This window comes from Pipistrellus hanaki, assembly GCF_964339955.1.
Source record: "Pipistrellus hanaki genome assembly, chromosome: 8".
Classification (NCBI taxonomy): domain Eukaryota; kingdom Metazoa; phylum Chordata; class Mammalia; order Chiroptera; family Vespertilionidae; genus Pipistrellus; species Pipistrellus hanaki.
The window spans coordinates 74,091,671-74,114,338 of record NC_140510.1 but is presented as its reverse complement, the minus strand read 5'-3'; the positions used below and the strand labels follow the sequence as shown (position 1 = coordinate 74,114,338).

At 42.5% G+C, this 22,668-nt stretch overlaps 1 protein-coding gene across 2 annotated transcripts; it reads left to right on the top strand.

The window, feature by feature from the left end:
- The first annotated feature begins 525 nt into the window (after positions 1–525).
- On the top strand, positions 526–16,541 carry TMEM237 (transmembrane protein 237). Of its 2 annotated transcripts, none has more exons than XM_084893270.1 (13): positions 526–846; positions 2,773–2,804; positions 3,437–3,447; positions 4,323–4,379; positions 5,130–5,252; positions 6,933–7,050; positions 8,177–8,334; positions 8,936–9,059; positions 9,268–9,459; positions 10,293–10,366; positions 11,024–11,117; positions 11,943–12,064; positions 14,596–16,541. In XM_084893270.1, the coding sequence occupies exons 1-13, from the start codon at positions 796–798 to the stop codon at positions 14,655–14,657; spliced, it is 1,218 nt and encodes a 405-aa protein (XP_084749396.1). In that variant the 5' UTR covers positions 526–795; the 3' UTR covers positions 14,658–16,541. The 2 variants fall into 2 exon arrangements, with proteins under 2 accessions (XP_084749396.1, XP_084749395.1); XM_084893269.1 differs by having other exon boundaries at positions 698–834.
- The last annotated feature ends 6,127 nt before the right edge of the window (positions 16,542–22,668 follow it).

The window sequence follows — 22,668 nt, the reverse complement described above, 5'->3', positions numbered from 1 at the left end:
GGATAGAGAGTTAGAAATATCAATGAGAGAGAAACATCGATCAGCTGCCTCCTGCACACCCTCCGCTGGGGATGTGCGGGCAACCCAGGTACATGCCCTTGACCGGAATGGAACCTGGGACCCTTCAGTCTGTAGGCTGACGCTCTATCCACTGAGCCAAACCGGACAGGGCACAGTCTTTATTTATTTATTTATTTTTTTCAGGGCATAGTCTTTTATGTAGACAGAATTTTAGTCCGAGACCAGTATCTGGGAAAGCCACAAGAAGGGAACATTATTCCAAGAAGTCCTGATTTCCTGTCTTCCCCAGGCCTGAGCCTCCAGCCGCCCTTCCAGCCCGTGTCCACCTTCTGCAGCCTCTCCCCGCGTCCCGCACCGCCCCTCTCCTGACCACCGAACGGAGGGCCGCTTCCACGCAGCTGTAGTTTGCTGTTTAAAGTAAACAGCGTCTTTCTAAAGATCCCAACCACGCAAAGCGAAGGTTGCCCTTTTTAAGGACCCTCAGGGCGAGCCCGGGTTTGCCTCTCTGCTGTGCGTCTCGGAGAAAAGGTTTCCCCACTCGGTTTACCGGGTTTGCGGACGGAGGGACGGCCGCGGAGGATCCGGGACCGTCATTGTCTGGACCCGCCCCGCGCCGCCGGGAACGGGGCGGAGCCGGCCTGGGCGGCGGCCTCGCCCGCACCCGCCTCCCACGCCGGCCGCCCGCCTCCCGCGGTGCCGAAGCCGCGGCGGCGGCGCGGGGACGGGCTCGGGCCGCGGCGGTTGCGCCTGGGAGCCCCGCGGAGAGCGAGCGCCATGAGGGCCGACCCGGGGCCGCCGCCGGAGGGCCGCCCGGTGAGCCGCCCGGTGAGCGGCGAGGGCGCCGCCTGGCCCGCGGCCGGGAGGGAGGGCACCGGGGGGACGCGCATCGGCGCCCGCGGGACGGACGGAGCGGGGCGGGGCGGACGGTCCTCTCCCCGCCGGGACCGAACCCGGGCCGGCGGCAGGCTTCCGGGCCCGGCGGGCGTGTTGCCTTGACAACGCCTCACTGCCCGGTCGCCCCGGCCCGGCCCGCGGGTGGGAATGCCGGCGGCTCCCGGGAAGGGACCGGTTTTTGCCGGTGGAGACTGTTCATCGTGGGCATCTCTGCCGCGTCTCCAACAAGCAAGTCTCTTGGGAAACCCCGGGGGGCCCGTGATTGCACCCACGCCGGCTGGCGTCTCCTCCGGGGCGCGTCAGCCACCCCTGGGTGCCCCGCGCCAGCGGCGGTGCCGGCGAGGCCAGGCCGCGTCCCGGCGTCTCCCCGCTCCCCGCGGGGAGGGGGCTGCGCGCCGGGCGCACTGCGCCTGCGCGCGGCCGACCCGAGCCGGGAGCGGGGATGCGGGGCTGCGGGGCCGCCGGGAGGCGGGGGATGCGGGGCCGCCGGGAGCGGGGATGCGGGGCCGCCGGGAGCGGGGATGCGGGGCCGCCGGGAGCGGGGATGCGGGGCCGCCGGGAGCGGGGATGCGGGGCTGCAGGGAGCGGGGATGCGGGGCGGCCGGGAGCGGGGATGCGGGGCCGCCGGGAGCGGGGATGCGGGGCCGCCGGGAGCGGGGCTGCAGGGAGCGGGGATGCGGGGCGGCAGGCAGCTGGCGGCCTCGGGACGTTAGGAAGAATGGGGAAGAAGCAGGTGGGGAGCGAGCCTCCGCTACTTGTGAGTTACCGGATTTTTGCATTCAGCTGAACTGTCCTACCTTGGAGAGGCGTGCACATTGGGGATTTCGAATGGGTGACATGTGGTTTTTGCGGAACTTTTGTAACGTGGAGTTGTGAGAACCGGCCTTGGGATCGAACGCTCCGCGCAGCATCCTTAGGACAAAAGCGCTATCGCGGGACCGTGGTACTTTCCCCTGGGAACGCTGAGTGCTGGGCCGGGTGAAGGCATCTTGCCTTGCCTGCACCCGGCAGCATTTACAGGAACACGCAGTTTAAACGGCTGCAGAATAAACTGCAACAGCCTGAATGCCCACCCCTTTGAAGCGATGTTCTCTGCAAGCAGCGCGGGGTACTTGGCCCAGTGAACTGCTGCAGGCGTTTCTGTTAGTATTTTGTTTGGAAAGATCCCATTCTTTACTATCATCTCTCTGGACAACAAATACAGCTCTTCTTATTCATGGAAAGCAGCGTTTCTAAGGGCTCCCCTCCAGTCTTTCAGTCCTAAAATGCATCCTTCATCCTGTGTGCAGGGGGATCTTTTTAAATAGCCTGTGACTGTGTGGCCTAAAACCTCCATCGGCTTCCTGTTAATGAATTAAAACAACATCTAGCTCCCTTCCCTCCAGCTTCAGGACCCTGGTTAGTCTGGCCTCTGTCCACCTCTCCATGGTCACTGCTGTAGCCTTCCTGGCCTTTTACCTGGGACCCCCCTCAAGCCTGTCTCCCCCAGGGCCTGGGACCCCCACCCCCAATCCCGTCTCCCCCAGGACTTGTGTGTTTGCTTCCCTTTGTCAAAAATGCAGGCTCCTTTCCCAGTCAGTCTTCGCTCAGGTATCTGAGGGATAACTGAATGTCGTGAAAGCAGGATCTCCTCCTTTTGTTCATAAATGCATTCTTGGTGCTTAGAACAGGGCCTGGCCGTGGGTAACAGGGTACATAGAAAGGAAGGCATTTTATATGAAATTTAAATATTGCCCATTTGGTTCTCATCAGAACCGCCTGGCTTTCCCTGGTGAACAGCAATCAAGAGGTTTGAAAAATGGGAAGTAAAGCTGCTGTAGGCTTTTACTGACAAGCAGTTTTCTTCTTTTCCCCTAGCGGCCTCCACGAGCCCTCCCACCTGTGCCAAGGTAAAAGCACAGGGGTTTTACTGTGGGGTTCTAAACGTGCACAGTGAACAAAGTGAAGAGTTGACCACCATTTGCAGATCCATCATAATTCAGAAAAGGTTTCTTGATATTTTTAAGAAAAGGCTTCTTAACAGTCTAAAGGTGAACAATCCCTGAATCTTTGGGGTAACGGTTACAATGAAGTGTTCTGTTTCAAAGCCTGACTTCGAACACGGGAGGATAATGGATCTCTTCTGAATGTTTCAGGTTTTTGTGTAGTAGAATCCTGGCCGCGCTCTGTTTGCTAGAATTGTTTCCTCAGAGTTTAAGCTGGTTTTAACCAGCGACCGGGACTTTAGGAAGAGTAAGAGTTCTTAATCTGTCTAATCCACTTTATTAATAGATAGAAGGGAGAGTGTATATGTAGATTGAGAAAATATTGGGGTTATTTTATTAGCAGGTTTACTGGCTTGTTATTTGTAAATAAGCTAGTTTGTAAATGAGCAAACTGTGTGTGAAAACTAATTCTATTTTAAATTTGTAATGATTTAAGTCGGTTTTCAGTTTGACAATGTTGTAGATTTCTAATTAATGGAGTTTCTTTTTTTTTTTTTGTCTTTGTCTTGATTAAATTTCGTCGGTGTCATGTAAAGTAATATTCAAGGTGAGTTCACTGTTAATGTAAAATTTTCTAAATATGGTATTAAATATTCAGAAGTTTAATTTATTGATGTTTCTCTTAAAGTTGAATCTGGGTGGTATAATTTATAATAATACAGCATCTTTATCATAATAATCTATGGCTGCCATTTTTAAATGATGGTTGAGAAATAACACTAGTAATATGGTTGATACTTGACCTTACAAACATAAAAGCATTCATTTCTGTATCGAGTCACCCGGATCAAAACCCCTGGCTAGTTATCGTTCTGTATTAGGGACTGCATCTTACTGTGTCTCATTTAGTCAGGGTAGACTGGGCTATGCCACACAACCCCAAAATTTCAGTGACTTAATATCATGTAAGGTTATATCTGGTTAACGCAAAGTCTGTTGTGGCAATGATTCAGGGCATTTGCCTCTCATCGCCTCTTCTCTAGTGAGGCAGTGATGCAGGCCACTTCCGTCCTGTGGCTTTGCCATCTCAACGTGAGGCCTCCTCTGTTGTCAGGAGAGGAGAGAGCTGCAGGGCTTCTCACTGGCTCTTTCCGTGTTCTGGCCTCCAGATGACACAGATCACTTCTCTCATAGCCTATGCTCCAGAGCCAAGCACAGGCCCAGGGTAGGGGTCACATGGATATTTGGTGAGCACACCTCCTGTGTCACTGTTTCTGCCGCCACTGACCAGCAGTGAGCTCTTAGTGCCGCACCGTGGGCTCTCTGACTTTGTCAGTGTCTTACCTTCTTTCCCTTCCTGTGTAGGTGTAGGCTGGAAGAGAGGGAAAGGCCTTCCCTATTAAAAGTTCCCTTTTGAAAACACTGTCCCCTGCACAGGATTTTAGGCAGCCTTTCCTTTTTTTGTTTTTGTTTGTGTTACAGATGATGTTCCCCTTAGTCATCCCAAGAAAAAGAAGCCGAGGACAAAAACGGTGCTAGGTAAGAAGTTGCTCTCTGTGGTGTGGACCTCAGGTTTTCCCAGGCCTCGGGCATGAGAAACATCGGATCAGGGAGAGACGAGGTCCACGGCCACCGGGAAGCAGCGGGACTCCTGGTGGCAGGGAGGGACAGGCAGTGAACAGCCTGAAGGGTGCCTCGGAGGATTCCTAAAAGAAAGGGTTGTGCCACCAACACTCTTACTTCCACCACATTCTTGGACTCTTGGGGGTCTTTTATCCCCATGACAACATGAGTTATCTTAAGCTATAATTGGTTCCAGACCTTGAATAGGTTACTGGGTTTAGAGACATAGGATTCTTGGATCTCTCCTTTTAAATACTTAAAAATATTTATTTATTTATTTATTTATTTATTTATTTATTTATTTATTTATTTCAGTGAGGTAGGGAGAAGGGGAGAGAGATGGAAACATCAATGATGAGAGAGAATCATTGATCGGCTGCCTCCTGCTTGCCCCCAATTGGGGATTGAGCCTACAACCCGGGCATGTGCCCTGGACTGGAATCGAACCCAGGACCTTTCAGTCCACAGGCCGATGCCCTATCCACTGAGCCAAACTTAAAATTCGAAGTTACAAGTGAGGAGAAAGGAAATCAAGATTGGTTCTGTAGGAGAAGGGGTTATTACATCGGAAACATTCCAGTTCCCTCTTTTCCCATCTTTTTACGACTCTGTGGTCTCTATTCAAGTTATCCCATTTTTATTTTTATTTTTACTCTATTTCTGTAGCAAGTGCTTCTTTGGAAGGTCTTGTTCATAGGTCACCCGAGAGCAGCGAGTCACCAACTAAAGAACTGACAGAGCATCCAGAAGCTCCTGTTCAAAGAAGACAGAAGACAAGGGTACCTCTTGGTATGTAAAAGCAGCCAGGTTAGATGGTGATTTTGGGTGTATGAGTAAAAACCTGAATTCTCCTCCCACCCCGACTCCCACCCCACCCATATCCCTTTATTTTTCTTGCTTGCTTAAATTTTTTATCACTAGAGTTGCTCTAATGGGTTAAGTCAAGAACACTTTAGAGCACATGTGTCAAACACAAGGCCCGCGGGCCAAATCCAGCCCGCCAGGCCTTGCAATGTGGCCCGCACCGCGCTGTCATCACTGCACTCCGCTGTCAGTTTATGACATTGTCAGTTTATGACTGTTCAGTAAACCATTCGGCCCGCGATTTAGGCTGGATTTTAGATTTTGGCCCCTTCTCTGATTGAGTTCGACACCCCTACTTTAGAGGGTCTCTTGATACTATGTGTGTAGATTATGAGGGAAGTGGTGCAAATTCAGGACTAAAAAAAGTTTAGATTTTGATGTGTAGAAGAATTTAGTATATAATGAAACTGATATTTAAGATTAGTTGGGAAAGGATAGATTCTCTATTGACAATATAATAAAGCAACAGCTAACACTGAGTTTCTTAAAATATATTTTATTGATTTTTTACAAAGAGGAAGGGAGAAGGATAGAGAGTTAGAAACATTGATGAGAGAGAAACATTAATCAGCTGCCTCCTAGACACCCCCTAGTGGGGATGTGCTTGCAACCAAGGTACATGCCCTTGACTGGAATCGAACCTGGGACCTTTCGGTCCGCAGGCTGACACTCTATCCATTGAGCCAAACCAGTTAGGGCCATTAATTGAGTTTTGCTGTGTCTCAGGGACTGTTCACAAGGTAGACAAGATGATATAATTTATTTTGCCTATCGAGTTGGCAATGCTTTTAAAAATTTATAAAATAAATGTTGATGAGAAAAGGGTACACCCATACACTGCTGATAGGAGTGTAAAATGGTATAACCTGTTCAAATGTATAGGAGTAGAAGTAACTACAACAGCTACAGTAATTAAAGGAGGTCAACTGAAATATTATGTATCAGAGCAGAAACTGGTAATATCAAAGATTTAACAATGTGGTAAAACCCAGATAAAACATGTTACCCATTTGATAGAAACCAAGTACTCATTAACAGGATTGTTTTGGTGATATTGTGATGTGGAAAACCGCCAGTAATATATTGTTGAGTCAAAAAGCAAAGGTTGTAAAATAGGATGTATCAGAGGATCCCATTATGTAAAATATGTTGTATTAATTTTTAGGACTGCCTTCACAGATTGCCACAAACTGAGTGACTTAAAATTTAGTCTCAGACAGACCAGGAGACTAGAAGGTCAGGAGCGAGGTGTGCGCGGGGCCACGCCCCCTCCGCAGGCTCTAGGAAAGAGCCCACCTTTCCTCTTCTCGCTTCTGGTGATCTTAGCTGTCCTTGGCTTATGACAGCATAATGTCATTCTCCGCCTGTCTTCACATTCCTCTGTGTGTGTCACTGCTGGGTTACATCATTTCCCCCATATTTTTGGCATTGCTACATCAAACATTTTGTTGTGTTTAGAGATATAAAATTTTTTTAATCAAATGCAAAACAGTGTTACCCAATTAAAAATTTTAAGGTGCTCTTGTATTACAAAAGTCTTGTACATTTCTTTTCTTTTTACATTATAGTAATTAAAATTTTTAATCTTTTTCTTTTTCCCCCCAGAATTGGAGACTGCTTTCACCCAGAAGACATCTAGTCCACCTTTATTACGGAATGAAAATGGTATTGATGTGGAGCCAGCTGAGGAGCCCATTATTAAAAAACCTCGAAGGAAGACAAAGTAAGAATTTATTTGTTCTTCTAAATATTCTTCAGGGACACTCTGATGCTTAATTTGGAACTTCCAAGTGATAGCTTCTGATGAAGTCTATAAATACTAGTATATCTCTAGGATAAATACTAGTATATCTCTAGGATAGTATATCTCTAGTATATCTCTAGGATTGGTTTAACTGATATCTTTGTAGTATTACAAAGATATCAGTTAAACCAATCTAATGACAAATTTGAAAAGTGTAGACCACTGAGAAAAGTAAAGTACTGTACTTGAATAAAAATTCTTAGGAGCTGTCTCTAAAAAAGAAACACAAGTAGAAGATTTTATATAAGTAACAAAAAATTACATATTCAAGATATTAAAAATGAAAGGTAATATTAATAAAATAGGCTATTGAAATTTATTTTCTCATTTTATTAAAATTGAAATGATCATTACTTCAGCAATAAATAATAATGTGTAATTTAGCATAGGATTCAGAGTTAGATAAAATAGAAAGACATACTTTAAAGAAGTACCCTGAAGTTATATAACACTATTATTTGTATTTAGACATGACCCTATATTACGATTTAAATAGTAATCAATCCTATATAATTAAAGGGTAATATACAAATTGACCCTAATGGCAGAATGACCAGAACGACTAATGGACCAGTCACTATGAGGTGGTCCCTTTCCCCGAGCTGGTGAGCGGGCAGGAACGGCCAACCTCTCGGTTCCGTCCCCTGGCCGTCAGGCACCAGTCACCAGATGGCAAATGGGGAACCGGGGGTGGGTGGTGATGGGGGCGGGGCCGGCTGTGGGCAGCTGAGGAAGATGGCCCTGATCACAGGACAGGCCTAGGGACCATACTCAGGCACAGATTTCATGCTTGGGCCTCTAGTGTCTCTATAAGACGATATAATTTTAAGTCTGGAAAGAATCTTACAACCTAGTTCAGCCACTTCCTTGTCCAGAGGATAAAACTGAGGCCTACACAGCAGTTAATAACTGATCTGTTTGAGTAAAATCCAAATTTCTCTGCTCAAAGTCCAAGGTTCTTTTCATTCTACTCACAGGTACGTCCTCGTGTGGGTCTGTAAAAATTCAGTAAGCACCTGGTTTCTTCCTTTCTCCCTGACCCCAGGAAGGCCCGGCCAGCGGAACTGCAGTATGCCAATGAGCTCGGCTTGGAAGACGAAGACATAATTACTGACGAGCAAAGGAGTCCAGAACAACAGTCCGTATTCACTGCGCCCACCGGCATTAGCCAGCCTGTGGACAAAGTGTTTGTGGAAAAAAGCCGTAAGTAGTTCCTTGTTTTGGAATATTTCTTTTCTGTCATCACAGAGCATGTGCCATGCTACATACCCTGGGGTCTTTCCCTAAGAAATGTAAAGGGTTGTCAAATATCGGTGTACCTTTATAGTGTTGACATTTAAATGTTAGTACTTCTAAAATCTCTAAATTAGAATATATTAGACGTTGTCATCTTAAAGGTTTCTAGACTTTTTTCTTATTTGGAAGCTCCTTATTGTATTTTACTAAACACTAGAGGCCCGATGCACAAAGATTCGTGCAGGAACAGGCCTTCCTTCCCCTGGCTGCTGGCACTGCCTTTGCTCCGGCCAGAGCCACCTTCCCGCCTCTCGCTTTGTCGCGTCAATTTGCATATTCTCTCCTTATTGGCTGTGGGCGCTGCCATCTTTGTCACAGAGTTATGGTTAATTTGCATATTCCAATCTTTGTTAGATAGGATAGTCAATTTCCCAAACTGTTACGTCAGCATCTATTTTGGTTTGAGAAGGAAGCACATGGACACACTCCTTCTACGGGTCCTTAAGGGAGGAATAATTTTTTAAAAAAACTCAGCAGGTTCTTGGATAATTGTGTAATGTGTTCTTAGGGCGATTCCAGGCCACCGACCGCTCAGAGCTGATAAAGACCACGGAGAACATAGACGTGTCGATGGACACGAAGCCCTCCTGGACTACCAGGGACGTCGCCCTCTCAGTGCACCGGACTTTTAGGTGGCTGCCTTTGTTGGACTTTTCTTAACACAAATATTCTATTTTTTTTTTTAAGTGTCAATTGTTCAACACTGTTAAATAAGAAAATGCTTGATTTTACTTTCTATGAAATGTTGAATTTTATTCTTGTATATGAGTTGGTTTTAAAAATACATTAGCCTTTCACTTTAGTAATTCATGTGTAATAATTAAGCCCTTTTCCATTCAGGATGGTGGGCCTGTTTTCTCATGGCTTCTTGGCTGGCTGTGCTGTGTGGAATATTATTGTGATATATGTTCTAGCAGGAGATCAGCTTTCTAACCTCTCGAACCTTCTGCAACAATACAAGACGTTAGCATATCCATTCCAGAGTCTTCTCTACTTGCTTTTGGCTCTCAGTACAGTTTCAGCTTTTGACAGGTAAGACTGTTGTGACTATAAATCTTTCTAACTTTTCTTCAGGGGGAAATGTTGAGCAAAATGTGTCACTGACTGTGACAGTCTTCAAAATAAAATTGTTTTGACTTTTTTTTAGGCAAGTCTGTTTTTGTTATTTGTGGGAGGGAGTTAGAGGTGGGAATACTGTGGCGGGGTGAGGCAGAAGGGGGGAGAAACAACACCCAAAAGTCTTAACTCATTTCAGCATCACTCTAAGTCAAACACTTCTTTCAAATATAATCAGTTCAAAAAAGTGCAAAATATAATCTTCCAAATACTTTTAATGAGATATAGAAGAGTCTGGATATTTTATGAGTATACTGGGGTTACTATAGCAAAGTACAGCAAACTGGATGGCTTAAAAGAACAGGAATTGATTCTCTCACAGTTCTGGAAGCTAGGAGTCTGAACTCAAAAGTGTCAGCAAGGTTGGCCCATTTTGGCGGGCTCCAAGAGAGCCTGTTCCATGCCTCTTCTAGCTTCCGGTGTTGCTGGCCTCCTGGGGCTCAGTGGCTTGTAGACTCAGCACTGACTGCAGTCTCTGCCTCTGTTGTCACATGGCAGTCTTTCTGAGTGTCTCTGTGCCTGTATCTCTTCTTTTAAGGTCACCAGTCACATTGAATTCCGGTCCATTCTAATGGCCTCATCTTAACTTGATCATGGCTGCAAAGGCCCTCTTTCCAAATAAGCTGTGACTACTTCAGGCTTAATAAGAGACAATAAATGTGGCAGCATTCGAACAGAGAGGGAAAAACGCTAGTCACATTTTGTAAGGTTATGGTTGCCCTGTGACAAGAGACCTCTGTATTTTCTAGGATTGACTTTGCCAAAATATCAGTAGCAATCCGAAATTTTCTTGCCCTGGATCCAACAGCTTTTGCATCTTTCTGTGAGTAAATAGTTTAATTTGATAACTGTGTAATGCTTGAGTAACATTGTAATTGTGAACAAGGAAAAGTTTAATTTTATTTTTTGAAACATGTTATATTATTGCTAGCTATAAGCATTACTTATAGATGTTTAGTAGAATTTATAATTAAAAAAACATGGTAATCATAATTTTGATAATACTATTTTTCAAAAGAAGTTGAGCTTAGTAACTTTTAAGAGTTTATTTTGTTTTTATTAAGTATTATCTAACTTTTGTATTTCTACTTGACATTAAACAGATTGAGTTGACATAGCATTTCAGTAACAAATGATATTTTTTATCTTTGGATAATTTGGGATACATTTTGTTCTGTTAAGAAAATATTAACGAAACTAGTGTTAGGACCTTGAGTCAGTCATTTAATTTATTAAAAGATCTTCTAAAAAAAAAAAAAAAGATCTTCTAGATTCTAGTCATTTCTAAAGATGAAATAGTGAGCATGGCAAAAGTACCTGTGTTCTTGAAAAAATAATCCAGTCTATTGAAATTGATCAAATGACTTTCTTTTATATTGTCATTCCCTAAAGTAGAGATTACTTTTGACCTTAAAATAATCTATAAATTAAAAATAAACTTGACTGTTAAAAACACAAACATCATTTATCTTTTCCCCAGTGTACGTCGCTGCTCTTACCCTCTCTCTGAGCCAGCAAATGACAAGTGACAGGATCCACCTTTATACACCTTCTTCTGTGAACGGCAGCCTCTGGTAAGGTTCAAACAGCATTAGCAGTTGTTGATGGTAATAACAGCGACAATGGGAGTAACGGCACTATTCTAATCCTTCCACTCTTTCATGTGTTTTTATCTATTAATAAAGGCCCTGTTTTTATCTTCCAAATTGTGGCAAGAAAATGCCTATTAAATTTTTTAATGGGTAATTATTGTTATAAACACCTGCATTTTTTAATGAAATGTCCTCTTTTTATGATCTGTTTTAAATCTCTTAAGTTATGGTTTTAAAATATGTCATTACATGATGAACTGGAAGAGCCTGGCACCCTCACCCCCAATCTGAGCCTAATACGTCAGAATAGTGACGGGAGGGAGAGCGGGGACCGAGTGGGAAAACCAAGCCGTGGGGAGATAGAGCAGGCTACGGTGCGCCACCCTCCTCGGCGCTGGGGCTAACCCTGGAGCTCACAGGACAACTGAGATTTTAGTTCACAAAACTTAGAGTGGGGGGTCTTTTTTGAGAGAGTGGCTAGAGGCATGAGGTAAAGCGAGAAAGGAAGGACATCTCATGAAGAGTAACACCACAGTATCTGGAAAGGAAACTTAGAAAAAAATTTGGCAACACTGAATTTCCATTTCTATCGCTGTACAAAACAGGTGTGTTTAGAATTCAATAACTTTGTACATTTGTTTTCATGATACATATTTATGAGATCTATATATATGGTTGTATTTTATAGGGTATCATGTTTTATTTCACGCTTTCCTTGCTATTCCTGCAGATGAGGAATAAAAAAGATATATTTAGATACATGAACAAAAATGAAGACATTAATAATGAGTATTTCTGTATCTTTAGGGCGGCAGGAAATGAGAAACAGGTTCTCCAACCGTGGATCCTGGTGAATCTGGTGTTGGCCATTCTGGTTGGACTGTCTTGGCTTTTCCTGTCGTATAGGCCAGGCATGGATCTTAGTGAAGGTATTAAAGAGCAAATAGTATACGCATATCATGGAATCTTCTATAATGATCTTAGAAATCTCTTTTGGCTATAGCTTATGATAACTGTGGTAACAAAGATATTTAAAGTAAAATAACATAAGAAGAGTGACAATAAAGTGGTGGAGCAATACTAAGAGAAGCAGAAAGGAGCGTCTAGGAGAGCTGGGGTCTGGAAGTGCTGAATGAGGCCCTCTGTGCTCTGGTGCATATTTAGAGGTGTTTTTAACCCTTCAAGTGTTTTATAGAAAGTCTCTGCTCTTCATTTCTCCTACTCTCCTTACAATCAAAGTATCTCTTTATTTTTATTACAGTTTTATTAATATTATTTTTTCAATATTACTTCAGTATTATTTTGTATTAGTTGCAGGCTTACAGCCCAGTGGTCAGACAGTCATACACTTTACAAGGTCAAAATATCTCTTAAATAGGAACAAATCACGCTTCGTCTATGCAGCCTCTGTCAGATGCAAATTAAAGTGAATTATTCTTACCTCTTCCTCTGTGTTGAACAAATTCTTAACCTTTTATTGTCTAACACAGTGTTGACTAACCTGACCCTTGTGTGCCCGTGGGAAGCGAGATTTACTCATTTCTAGTTCTCAGACCCCTTTGGGACCCCTGGAGGAGAGGAGTCTATTGACAAACTGCTGGTCCTCTGGCACTCATTTACATGTTTGCAGTGTAAGGTGTATTTCATCACTCTTGAACCTCTGTGATATTTTCTGGACTTTGGTTATTATTATGATCTTGATTGTTGAACATCCTGAGCATTTAGCTGCAATTTGGTCAACTAATTACCAAACTGTCTCAGAAGTGTTAGAATTGAGAACCTTCCCAACATTCCCATTTGTAAAAACCAAGACAAAAAATGTAATCGTGTGTATTTTCATTGATGAATGTACCTTTTTTGTATCATCATTCTTATGTGGCTTCAGTAAATATCCTGTTGCTTTATTTCTTTTGATATATGTAAAGTATTTTTTTAAAAATTTTCTAAGGCAGTGGTCGGCAAACTCATTAGTCAACAGAGCCAAATATCAACAGTACAGTACAACGATTGAAATTTCTTTTGAGAGCCAAATTTTTTAAACTTAATCTATATAGGTAGGTACATTGTTATTAACTTAATTAGCGTACTCCTAAGCTGGCCTTTGCTAAAAACGCAAGGGGCCAAAGAGCCACATGTGGCTCGCAAGCCGCAGTTTGCCGACCATGTTCTAAGGGTTTATATATTTTGCTATTTTCTTTCACTCAGTATAGTTTTTAAATCAGTAGATGGGTGGATAAAAACAGCTATGGTACATTTACACAATGGAACACTAATCAGCCATAAGAAGGAAGAAAAATTTATCCTATAAAACACGTGGACCTGGAGAGCATTATGCTAAGGGAAATAACCCAGTCAGAAAAAGACAAGTATTATACCATGTGATTTCACTCATTTGTGGAATTTAATGAACAGACTTACTTAAAAAGCAAAATCAAGACAGACCTACAGATAGAGAGCAGGCAGACAACTCTAATGTAGGGGAGGGGGTGGTTTGGGGAGTGGTGGTGGAGGGATAGAGCAAAAAAGAAAGAAGAGAAAAAAACTCAGGGACACAGGTGGTAGAAGGGAAGAAGTGGAAGAGGGTAAATGTGGTAGGGGGTAAATGGTGATGGGAAAAAATCCTCACTCATTTTTACTAGACGTTATAATTCAAATAAAGTAATCTAAAGAAAAAAAGATTTTTTTTCATATAATACTTACATCAGAAGACTGTATTCTAATTATTTCTTGTTATTTTAAGAAATCACATATTCAGTATATGCTAAGTAATAGTTGCAGTGTAGAAAAGTCAACTAATATCTTTCTACACTGTAGTTGGGATTGAAGTTACATCTAGCAAGCTTGTGCAGTATTCAAACTAAATAGCAAAGTGTGTTTCTAAATATTTGCAGAATCCTGCTCTCTCTTAGGGTCATGTGAATTATGTAACATTTTTATCATGTGGATAAAAAATCACTATAAAGTAGGGATGATAACACCTCACTTACAGAGTTACTATGGTGACTAAATGGGATAGCACATTTAAGATATCCTGGCAAGCACCTCGTATTAGTTCCAGGCCCATTCTCCACATCTGCTCCCAACATTTTAGGTCATGATCACTTACAGAATTAGACATTTCAGTTGTTTAATGATCCTGGGTTCCCCAGGTGACTTACATTTCCTGGTGAGCATTATTATATTATCTCCATTTTAGATGTTTTATTTTTCAGGGGCTAGCAATATATTTAAAACTTGGAAATTTTTACTTTTTGGAAAATTTTAAACGCAAAACTTTTACCCTTGTCATTAGCTCATCCTTTAAATCAGATTTCACTATCAAGAATTCTTCTTGTACTTGAAGGCTTTCTGTTGTTTATTTTATGTCTATACGTAAAAGGATTGTTTAAAACTAAACTGAAAAACTTGCTGAGGTCCTGGGAAATCATTTTGAGTATGTTCTGTTCGCTTTCTCTCCCAGAGTTGATGTTCTCCTCTGAGGTGGAAGAATATCCTGATAAAGGAATCAACGCCTCTTCCTAATGCCTGCTCACCTTCAGAGGAAAACGGCCCAGTGCTTAGAAGTCTTCCCATCCTTGTTTTTAAATGTATTTTTATAAGATATGCACAGGTGTATTTTGAAATGATTTTTTTGATTATGTAATACTGAAAAAAAATCTCAAGATTATGGAAATTGTTAAAATTGTACCTGCAATTTATACCCAATCGTCATTATCTTAATGACAAAAAGGAGGTAATAAGCTTGAAACAAGTAGGTAAAAGTGTTTATTTCCCGTTCTGTCAAATTGGTGGCATTTATAATCATTATCTTAAAGAGAACAAGTAACTTCACTGTTACAAAAGCTATATCAGGTTTAAACATAAATTTAGGGAATGGGCACGAAGAGAAATAAAGACCTTCATTATTTATTTTTGATATCTCCTTCCTGGGTTCATTGAAATATGAAATTTGTCTTTTTTTTTTTTTTAAGTGACTTAGTGACTGTGTATCATGTAATAAGTATAATGTAATGTAATTTAGCTTGAAAGATGTTTTACTTCATGACTAATAAAAAGAAAATATATCTTTTTTGTTTGAAAAATTTTATAACTGAAAAAGTTTACTTCTTTTTAAAACCGATATCAGTGGTTCCCAGAGCTGGTTGCACATCAAAATCATTTAGGAAGCTTTAAAAAATAATTAGGAAAAAAAAAAAAAAAAAAAGACGTAGCAAAAGAGAAGCAGAGTAGGCAAAACACTCCAGGGAAATAAAGCAGAGGCCAGTGAGCTTGCTGAGCTAACACTCAATTGACTTTTGCAAAACCCTTTCCGCTGCCTCTGTTTTGGCATGACGAGAAGAATGAGTAGAAATTCACTGAATCTATTCTCGAGAGATTTCTGGCTCTCGAAATCCTACTCCTGAGGTGGCCTGCACTGGAACAGGTCTCTTCAGAGCTGTGTCCAATGGCGCCTCAACTGGTGTGAAACCCTGGATAAGGCTCCATGGGGCAAGGTGTCACAAAGCCTCTGGGGCACAGCAACAAAACGAGTGGGCCAGCCCTCCTTAGCAAACAGCTGAATGTTGTAGAACAGAAGAGGATTGATCAATTGATAATAGAAGTGGATGCTCCTAGAATAGGTCTAAATGTGGTGTAGGCATCATAATAGGAGTGGTTTGCCGTCTCTGAGGCTGGAGTTGCTGAAAAGGGATTCCCCCTTTTCACAGAACTGTGAATGCGCTGGCATCCTGCCAGTCCCAGCTTTCACTGCCAGCAAACTTCAGGGAAGCCACGCTCATTCGAGCTGAGGCTCACCACATCTGAACAATGAATGTTATGAAGGATAAGTATGAGAAAACCAATGTGGGGGATTGTGCCCTGGCTGGGAATGGAACTGGTGACCTCTTGGTTCCTGGATCAACACTCAACCACTTGAATCACACTGGCCAGATCTATTTCTTTTTAAATTAACAATTAGTTGCAATAGGGTGAATCCACTAATGAGCTATATCGAGTGGCAACTTGGAGACAGCTGTTAATTCTGCATTTGGAGTATGTGTATGGGGTCTTATGGCTTACCTGGAAGCTGAACTTTGAATTGGTCCTTGAATAAGAGAAAAATGGGTTCCAAATAGAATAGCGATTAAGGATTCTGGAGGCTCTTGGTTTTCGCATTAAATAATTCCAATTTACTGTAGCCCCAGTTGGTTTGGATCAGTGGATAGAACATCAGCCTGTGGACTGAAGGATCTCAGCTTCAATTCCTGTCAAGTGCATATGCCCAGGCTGATCCCCAGTGGGGGGCATGTAGGAGACAGTCAATGATCTTTTCCCTCATCATTAATCTATTTCTCTCTCCCTCTCCCTTCCTTTCTGAAATCAATAAAAATGTATATTTTAAAATTCCAATTTATGGCCAATAAAGAAGCTCTGGCGTTCCTGGTTTTGTTTGTTCAAAAAGCAGACTGTATTTTTAAGTGTTAAAGGTGAAATCGTGGAAAGGATGGATGACAGCGGGCTGGGAGACCCATGCATACACCATGGTGCTTGTGTGAGATGGCCTACACTAGGTGCCATAAAGGGGAGGAGTAGGCTTCAAATATTTGGGGTTAGAATTCAAACGTGTCTGGCATTTTAAGCTTTTGTGGGGAGAACACTACCAGGTTCAAATGAGATTGGGACACACAGGAGGCCTAGGAGGGAAGATGCACATCAACGCGCTGTGCTATGTCCGTGGGGCAAACTGACTCTCGAGCCACATGCGGCTCTTTGGCCCCATGAGTGTGGCTCTTCCACAAAATACCACGGCCTGGGCGAGTCTATTTTGAAGAAGCTTCCATCTGAGTTTGCCGACCAGTGGTCTAGGCTGTTGGAAATAGCGCATCTGGAACGTAGGGTAAAGCAGTGATGGACGCTAAGTCTCCGGGAAGGACCGTTGCAGGGAGGAGGGCTTCGGGGAGGATAGGGGCAGACGGGACGCACTCCGGTGTCGGACACCGGTCACGTGCCGAGGAGCCTGCTGCCAGCCGCATGGTGGGCTCCTTCTCAGGGCACCGGGCACGGCCTGTCCCTCCAGGCTCACAAGGCTGCGGGCCCCCAAAGCCAGCCCCGGGCGGGGCCGCCTAAACGTGCGGCCGCGCAGTGTTGTACGCTTGTGCGCCTGCGCGTGTGCGTGCGCGTGTGTGCGTGTGCGTGTGCGCCTGCGCGTGAGCGGGAGGAAAGCGCGGGAAAAGCGGCGGGAGGGCTGCGCCTGCGCAGTGGCAGGCAGTCAGTTAGGCACAGACCCGCCCTGGGAGGATGGACGGATGGATTTCCCCAACAGATGCCTGAGGTTTCCAACGCAGCCAGCCGCAGTCGAGAACCACGCGGGCGGGTCCACTCCCTGTTCAGAGCCCCCGTGCTTCAGAGGAGCCCCCGAGCTCCCTGGAAACGCGCCCATCAGAGGGTCTGGGTGTCCCCCAGGCCGTCACTTCCAGGAGTAAGGCAAGACCATTAATCTCTCCAAGGACCAGGCCAAGAGGGCCCTGGGCACCGGCAGGCCAACGTGAGTGTCTCCCCCGCCTCTCCGACCCCCCCCCCCCCCTTAACCCCCTCCTAACACCCCCCGAACCTCGACCCCCACCCCACCCCCGCCCCCCGCGGAGCCTGCCCCTACCCGACCACCCCGAGGGTAAGGAAGGCAAAGGGACCAGGGCCTGCAGCTGGGAGGGAGGGAGACCTGCCCCAAATGGAAGGCGGTCCTACCTGAGAAAGAGCTTACTTGTGGGGTCCTGGCAGTTACTTCACCTGTCAGAGCCTCGTTTTATTACTGTTCACGGAATACACGGATGACACCTGCCTCGCTTACCAGGCTGTCTGAGCAGCCACAGGAGGTAAGGATGTAAAGGGCGTAACAGGGCAGAGCACAACGCACAGTCAGCGTTAGCCTTGTCCTCCTCATTGGGATTTCATGTAGGTGGTTAAAGGGCTAGACTGAGATATGTCCATGTTCAGGTCTGTCATACTAATGTTATTTATTAATGTTGTCATTTATATACAGTGAACTAAAGAGCTTTTTCAAGCACCCACGTCTGTAAAGTATTTTTAAATAAAGTTCTTTTTGTTGTATAGTTGAAAAAAGAAATAAAGGGCTAGACTGCAGAAACTTTAGTTACCCTTGTTTTCAATTCCCCAGGTTCTTTTCTTTTTCCAAATAAATGTCCTAACATCATTACAACAACAACACATATTTGCCCTTAGGACTGGAGATGTCACCTTTAGACTATGTTACCATATGTACTAGTATTTGGGTTCCCCTTCCCCCAGAATTTCTATTCTATTCCACCACTCTCTTTGTCAACTTCTGTATATTACATCAATATAACAATATATATAATATAAAGTGTGCCTTGCTTCTTTATGCTTTTACACTTGTTTATTCTATCTAGGCTCATCTCCCTCTAGTTCTTTTTTTTTTTTTTTAAATATATTTTATTGATATTTTACAGAGAGGAGGAAGGGAGAGAGATAGGGAGCTAGAAACGTTGATGAGAGAGAAACATAGACCAGCTGCCTCCTGCACACCCCCAACCAGGGATGTGCCCGCAACCAATGTACATGCCCTTGACCGGAATCGAACCTGGGACCTTTCAGTCCGCAGACCGACGCTCTACCACTGAGCCAAACCGGTTTCGGCTCCCTCTAGTTCTTACTTTTTTGTTTCTTCAAATCCACTTGAAGTATCATAATCTCCTTTCTGAATAATCTCTCCCCACCCCACTTATTTGCCCTGTGTTTCTGGGATAGTTTGTAGGCATTCTGAATAGGGCTTAGTACTGGAATCTGACCCTCGCCAACTCTTGTTATTACTTGTCTTGTTTAATTGGGAATGAAGGAAGTAAAAGTGTCACTTTTTATAGATGACACAATCCTTTATATAGAAAACTCCAAAGACTCCACCAACCAACTATTAGAAACAATAAACAAATACAGTAAAGTTGCAGAATACAAAATCAATGTACTAAAATCTGCATTTCTATACTAACAGTAAAATTTCAGAAAAAGAAATGGAAAAAAATTCCTTTTGCAATTACAGCAAAAATAAAATAAAATAAAATAAAATAAAATAAAATACCTAGGAATAAACTTAGCTAAGGGTGTGAAGGACCTATATTCTGGAAACTACAAAACAGTATTAAAAGAGATTGAAAAGACACAATGAAATGGAAAGATATTCCATGTTCATGGATTGGAAGAATCAAAATAGTTAAATGTCCATATTACCCAAAGTAATATATAGACAGTGCAATCCCCATCAAAATCTCAATGACATGTATATAAGCAAATAACTTTTGACAAAGGCGCCGAAAACATACACTGGAGCTAAGAAAGCCTCTTCAATAAATGGTGCTGGGAAAACTGGAAAACCGCATGCAAAAGAATGACACTAGACTACTGTTTGCCCTTGTGTACATAAGTTAATCCAAAATGGATCAAAGACTTAAATATAAGATCTGAAAGAATAAATCACATAGAAGAAAACATAAGTACTAAACTTATGGACCTTGGTGTTAGAGAAGATTTTATGAATTTGATCCCAAAGCCAATGGAGGTAAAGGCAAAAATAAATGATTGGACTATATCAAACTAAAAATCTGCACAGCACAAGAAACCAATAAAACAAAAGGCAACCAATCAATATTTGCAAACAACAGTTTCGACAAGGGCTTAAAATCCAAAATATATAAAGAACTCATACAACTCACCACCAAACAATCCAATTAAAAAATGGGAACAGACACTTCTTGAGAATTAAAAAAAAACCACCACTGCAATGAGGTATCAGCTCACAACTGTTAACATGATATAACTTTACGCTTGCCAACTTTTAAAAATGCTTTGCCATGACATTTTTTAAAGGTCAGTTTTCATCTATTTGTAAAACAGACTAAATAATCTACTTAAAGTCATGTACATGGCCAATCCACTTAACTAGCAAACACAACACCGTGAAAGCATGAGGGCATTCATATGAACCCTTCTGAGCATGAAACCACACTTTTCCTCAGAATATTTGTATGCTGCTTAGAGTCAGCTCAATAGGGTACTTTCTTGTTTGTTAAAGAAAACTGCTAAATTCTAATATTTTCTCTTGCTACCCTAGGGGGTAATCCCTGGGCCTTGCTGTGAGTGTTTTATTTCATGAGGACCGAAAACCACAGAGGGTGAAAAGAAGCCATTGCTCTTGAGCTTGGGCTGGGGAAAAGAGGCTTCAAACAAATCTTTTTGAGTTAATAATTCCATGTACCTATGACTTGCACAAGAATAGCAAGATTTGACCAATCAAACAAGTTATTCTTTTTCCCATGTAGAAGATCTGAGTTGGCAAAGAAAGAATAAGACAAGCCTCTTTTCTTGGCAGTTGATTTTTCTATAATGAAGCTAAAATTGTTTTTCCATCTGTCTGTCTTCAACACCAGACTGAACTTCGTAAGGACAGGAACACTTCAACCTGGAGTCAGCACAATGCCAGGCATATGATTGTAAATAATACTTAATATAAGGAAAATGAGGTTTCCATTAGGAAGTAGGAATATCCTACCGGAGGGTAAGCATGTAGGCTAGTGGTTTTCAAACAAAATGGTGGAATGGAAGAGAGTGGGTCAAGAAGGTCATTCGGAAAGAAGTGCAGAACAATGGGAGTGAATGCAGACTTTTAAAAATATATATATTTTATTGATTTTTTACAGAGAGGAAGGGAGAGAGATAGCTAAAACGTCAATAAGAGAGTAACATCGACCAGCTGCCTCTTGCACACCCCCTACCGAGGATGTGCCCAAAACCAATGTACATGCCTTTGACCGGAATCGAACCCGGGACCTTTCAGTCCGCAGACCGACGCTCTACCACTGAGCCAAACCAGTTTCGGCAAATGCAGACTTTTTAATAGAAATGGGAGGGACTGCTATTCAGGGTGTGGCCAGCAGTGACAGAGATGATAGGCATAATAGAATGAATTGAAATAAAAATTCTCTGCAGATTCAGGAGAAATTCTAGGTGGTGTCAGAAGGTATTATATAACTGATTTCTAGAACTTTTGTTCAAGGATCTAATAGAATACTGGCAAATAATTGTACTGTCATAGACAAGAGCTTTGCTCAGGTGAGGAAGGAAAAGTAAAAAGTTGTAAGATAAGGGGGAGGTAGGATTTTTTTTTTCCAGTTTGTTAAAGATAAATTGAACATCTGTATTTTAAAAGAAATTTTTCCTGTTATTTTGAATTTTATAAGATGCACATTCAAAAATCAAAATAACTTTCAAGTAGACTTCCATAATAAAGTTATCAAAACATTAGAAAGCCTGAGGTTCCACATTAAACACACATATAGTGTACCACAGTTTAATATTTTTCTGACAATACAGTAATTGTAATTAAATTACTTTAAACTACAAATTTTACATACACACACATACACACACACAGGGTGGGATGAAAGTAGGTTTGCAGTTGTTCATATGAAAAATAATAATATACAAATAAATTCTATGTTTTGCATACGCACAACTATAAACCTTTTGCCCACTCTGTGGAGCAAATATAAAAAAACATTAAACAGTTAGATGCAACAATAACAAAATGATCCAAAATGTATAAAACAAATTTTTCAATACAACTTTAAAATAAAAATGTCAACATAACAAAGGATTTATTTTATACTTGAAAAATCAATGATTCATGAAAGACATATAACAACAAAGATTCATGGGAATTTAATGTTTGTAAATAAGAACATGTTAATTTGAGTTCAGCAAAGGTTGGGGATAAATATACTTTTCAAGCTATATTTTTAAAACTAAATTTATTGGGGTGACATCTATATATATATATATATATATATATATATATATATATATATATATATAAAAGCCTAAGCAACTGGCTGACCAGCCAGTAGCTATGATGTGCACTGACCACCATGGAGTAGACGCTAAATGCAGGAGCTGCCAAGCTGCAGTGTCTTGGCAGCGGTGGTTCTTGGATGACACACCCAGAACCAGAGAGGAGGGAGCCCGATTCCAGGGTACATCACCTGAGAACCTCCCTCTTGAAATCCAGGACCCCTTGGAGGATGTAAGAGAGCTGGTTTTAGCCCGATCCCAGCAGGCCAGACTGAGGGACCCCACGGGTGCACGAATTCATGCACCAGGTCTCAAGTTGGTCAATAATAAGATACAAGTTTCAAGTGTACAATTCTATGATACATCATCTGAATATTATATTGGATGCTCACCACCCTAAGTTAAATCTTCTTCCATCACCATATATTTGACCTCCTTTATCCTTTACTACCTTTATTCCTTCCCTCTAATAATCACCATACTGTTGTCCAAGTCTCTGAGTTTTTGTTTGCTTTCCTTATTTGTTCATTTGTTGCTTTCAGTTTTATATCCCACATATGAGTAAAATCATATGGTTCTTAACTTTCTGTCTATTTCACTTAGCATAATATTCCCAAGATCCACCCTTATTGTCACAAATGCCAATTTTAAGTCATATATATATATATATATATAT